The following is a 4,132-nucleotide window of genomic DNA, read 5'->3' on the forward strand; positions in this document are numbered from 1 at the left end:
GGCGCTGAGGGTGGCCAAGCGGTTGCGGCTGGTGGCGGAGCTACCGGGACTTGGTGAGCCTGGGCTTGGCTCGGGGGTGTGGAAGGGCCCGCTTTGGTTTAGGTGTGGAGGAGCCCGCCGGCGTCTCTTCTGAGAGCGGTGTGTGTTAGGGGCTGCGGCGCTGCCATAGGCCTGTCCCCTGCCCCGAGCGCCGCGGCAGCAGCGGCCGTGTTAGCTGGGGCGCGCCTCGCTTCGTGGCTGCGATTAAAGCAAACTCTAGTGGCAGGTTTTCTATGTTTTAATGCAAGCTACTTGGTCATTATTAATTTCTTGGGGTGTTAAGTTGGCGCTGCTCCCGTGCCGCGACTGTGGTGCCAGTGGCGGGGGTGCCCTCGGTGGGGCGGGCGGTGGACAGATGGGGAGCGCCTGGGGATGGGACGTTCCTGCGAGGGACAGTAAGAGGTGGCACACGCGAAAAAGGCGCTAGGGTGTGGGGTTTGTGGCCAGAGGCAAGGGGAAAAAGGCACTGCTTTAACTTGCCAGTGCCCCATCTTCTCTCTTGTCTCCCTCGGATCAAGGAGTGCATCCTGCTGTATCTATACAAACGGGTGACCTATAGCAATGTTACAGGGACCACTTACATATGATAATTGGATTTATTTGGGGATTTTTGTGGTTGGTTTGTTGCAATTTTTCCCCTGACTCTGTGAGTGTCAGTAACTGATTTGGTAATCTAAACCTGAGAAACATTAACATGTTTTTTTTTTTTTGTAAATCTTTTGTCTTTTTAGATTTTACTCGTTCTGCATTTGTTGCAAAAAAAAATATTTATGACCAACCAAACTGGTTTGGAGTTGGCCTGGCTTTTAGCACTACTGCTGCCTTGTGGGCTCTTGTAAGTGTTTTCATTTAGTTTTGTTGAATTTAATTGTTCCTGACCTGAAGGCAATGACTACAACCTACCCAGCTGATTGGGGTAACGGATGGTCACAGCAGGTGTCAAGATTGAAGCATGATATTTTGATAAAGTTTTTTTTCCCAAATCTATGTTGCACTTTTTGTTATAAAAATTAACGACTTGGTAAGCTTCTCTCTCTTGCAAACTTAAAATAGCCACAACAGAAAAATTCATTCTTCAGGCCTGTTGGCTTAAGGCTTTAACATTATTCTCCTCAATGGATTTTTAAAAGAAATACTTAGGAATGTGGCTAAATAATGGACAGTTTAACAGACTACTAATGCATTCTCTTCTCATTTTTCAGCAGTAGTCAGTTGATTAAGATCCCATTTTCCTGAACAAAATGGAGATGTAAGATGTTCCCTGTTTCAGAGAACTCGCAGGCTCGATGATAGAGCAAGCAGGGTGTAGTAGGTCTCACAAAGAAATGTGCAGGATAAGCAGTGATCCTGTGATGACAACACTCTTCAGGGTGGGGTGGGTTCCCTTTGGGTTTTTCACTATTTTTGGGGTGGTGGTGGATTGATTGATAGTAGGAACCTCCGCCCCCAATCTGCCAGCAGAAAATGTTTGAGAAAGTTGTGGAAAAAATGCCTCACAGGACTATTGATAATTTACTCTGTATTGTCCCAGTTATGTATTGGTTTGCATTCTGATAATAGGAATTTTATATTCTGTAGAAATCTTTGTTTTTTGATTCCAGATGTACATTGTATAGCAGTTTATCATATACTGTCATTTTACAGCTTTTCAAGCAGCATAATGAAGATGTAATGGAATATGAAAGAAGAAAAGCAGAGAGAGAGCATAAGTGTACAGGATGTTCGTAGTAAGTATGTACGTACAGATGCTTTTGACTTGGCTGCACAGAAATTCTGCAGATCTTTGACTTCTGTCCGCAATAAAGATAGTGGACTAACTTACCTTCTTCCCTTATTGTTTTCCTTAGTACTTAACATCTTGGCTTTTGCTATTCTTCTAACTCATTCCCAGTTTTAAAGTGATAAATGGACTGCTCTGTGTTTTCATCTGTTCATTTGTGTGCATATTCACTGCTAGCTTTCTGTCTTGGACATACAAACTTTTGGAAAATAACACATCTCTTAGAGTGCATATAATAAAATTAGGTTGCAAAGAGAATACGTTACAAGTGCTTTAGTGACAAGCAGATCAAGATCACTAAAAATACTTACCTTTGCCTCTTTTTTTCTTAACAGGTCTAAAATAGGAAATATTTTTCTCAGTTTCAGTTGTATATTACACATAAGAATATCAAATCAATGCCTTACAATTTGCACTATAATGCAAGTTTAATGTGGTCACTGCCCTTTTCAGTGTGAAACAAACACATTTGTGTTTCTGACAGCTAAAAGGTCTATTGGGGATTGTGGCCTCAGCAATTAATATGCTACATGAAAGAATTGCTTATACTAGGTATAGAAAAACTTGTAGTGCTGGGGTTCATTCTCCTACAAATATTCCTGTCCAGCTAAAACAGTATATTGTGGGATGTTTCTAACCACATTAATGATATCTATTTTTCTTGTTGCTAAGATTATTTTTTTCTCTTTCTTAGGCTGACCGTATGCTCAGTAAGAAATAACAACTATCAGTTGTGCTACAAATAAATGAGCACAGCAGAAGGGTGAAATATCTAAATACTTCTGTGTTCCTGCATTTCATGTGTAGAATTGTGAAATAAATTACAAAGTCTGGAAGCAGCTTATGAAGACTTTTCTTGCCATTTATTTCATTCTGCTGTCTTGAAATTGTTTGATGTGGCATTTCTGTTTCATAGATTATCAATGTTATTTTCAAAACACTCTTTGTTATTCTGGAATATATTAGGAAATTAGACATCAGTTCAGAGAAAGCTGAGCAGATACTCCAGAAGTTAAGTGTACTGTTGCCCTGCCATCATTTTCATTGCTAAATTTATAAAATAAGTCATAAGCAAATATAAGAATGGGGTTTATGGGAAACCTAACGAAACTAATCTGCACAAATGCTGTAATATGCATTTTCTATGTCAGATGTCAAAGCAGCAGCTTTCAGCTCAGTTTTGACTCGTAGGTGTTCAAAGCCTGACCCTGGTGCATTCAGAGATGCTGTAATTTAAGTTGCACATCTGTTTCCAAGCTTGATCTAGTTCCTTGAGTGCTGTTGTTTAGTGGATTGTTTGTTTTTCTTCTTCCCTTAGAGCAGAAGTGAAGCTTTGTCAGGGACAACAACAGGTTAGGGTTAGGGTGGCCAACCTTTAGATTATGTGTGGTCTTTATTCTTTTTCCTTGCCAGGAAGCTTGCTTTGCTTTTGCTACAGAATGCAAAGTTAAGATGTATTCTGTGTTTTTGGAAAGGGGGGACAAAAGCTCAGTCTTGAATCTCAGAGTGTTTAACTGACCTGCACCTCATGAGTCTGACCCTTCCTCAGTGGCTATTGCACAGGTCTTCCCAATTTTTGGAGTGGCTTGCTGCCTGAAACAAAAAAGCCATTAGAAACCAACACCTGTGCATAACCTTGGAGGAGAGACACACAGCTGGTGTTGGTGTCTGCTACCAGTGCTGCCTTCTGATGGCTTGCTTACACCTTTGGTTTGTGCGTCAAGGTCAGTCAAGGACAAAGGACAACAAAATGGGATTGTGGCAGTCGGTGCAATGTGGTATTATAATCACCGAGGGAGCACCAGAGCTGTGTGTAGGGAAGGGATAATGAACAGAGCAACTCTCTGGTGATTTGGGGGGGGAGGAGGACAGCTGCACGGCTCTGACCCTGAGCTGCCCTTGACTTCAGCGAAGGGGATCCTACAGTGGGGATTTACTCCCTCACGTGTTTTACTACCAGCATGGAGCTCCTCTGTCCCCATGTTTCACCTGAGCACCCTTTCTGTGAATTCAGATGGTTTCTCCAGTTTTTTTTTTCAAGGGATTGTTGGCAAAGGGCGACTCTTAGCTTTCTCTTTTATTAGAGCAGTAAGAGGTTCCTCACCGTCTTTCCCCCCCTCCCTGGTAAATGCCAGCCCTGCGGATCTGTCTGAGGAAAAGACATTGTGGGCCTGTCAAGTGTTCAGGAATTCCTGCTCTCGCAGTCGGATACTCGAGTGCTGAGCCCCAGGGCCGGTGTTTCGTTTCCCGGCGAAGCTGGGGCGCGGCGGCGTTCCGGGACGGGCCCCGCGTCCCCCTCGGCCTCTGCGGCGG

General features: G+C 43.2%; 1 protein-coding gene across 1 annotated transcript; it reads left to right on the plus strand.

Annotated features, from left to right (window-relative positions):
• Window position 1: 1 nt before the first annotated feature.
• On the plus strand, window positions 2-2,663 carry NDUFC1 (NADH:ubiquinone oxidoreductase subunit C1; the record flags this gene model as incomplete). Its single annotated transcript, XM_026847974.1, has 4 exons — window positions 2-53; window positions 771-874; window positions 1,684-1,766; window positions 2,514-2,663. Coding segments are annotated over 4 exons (240 nt in total), but the record flags the coding sequence as incomplete, so codon positions are not given.
• Between the last annotated feature and the right edge of the window lie 1,469 nt (window positions 2,664-4,132).

This window comes from Athene cunicularia (genome assembly GCF_003259725.1).
Source record: "Athene cunicularia isolate RWA chromosome 4 unlocalized genomic scaffold, athCun1 chr4_part2, whole genome shotgun sequence".
Lineage (NCBI taxonomy): Eukaryota > Metazoa > Chordata > Aves > Strigiformes > Strigidae > Athene > Athene cunicularia.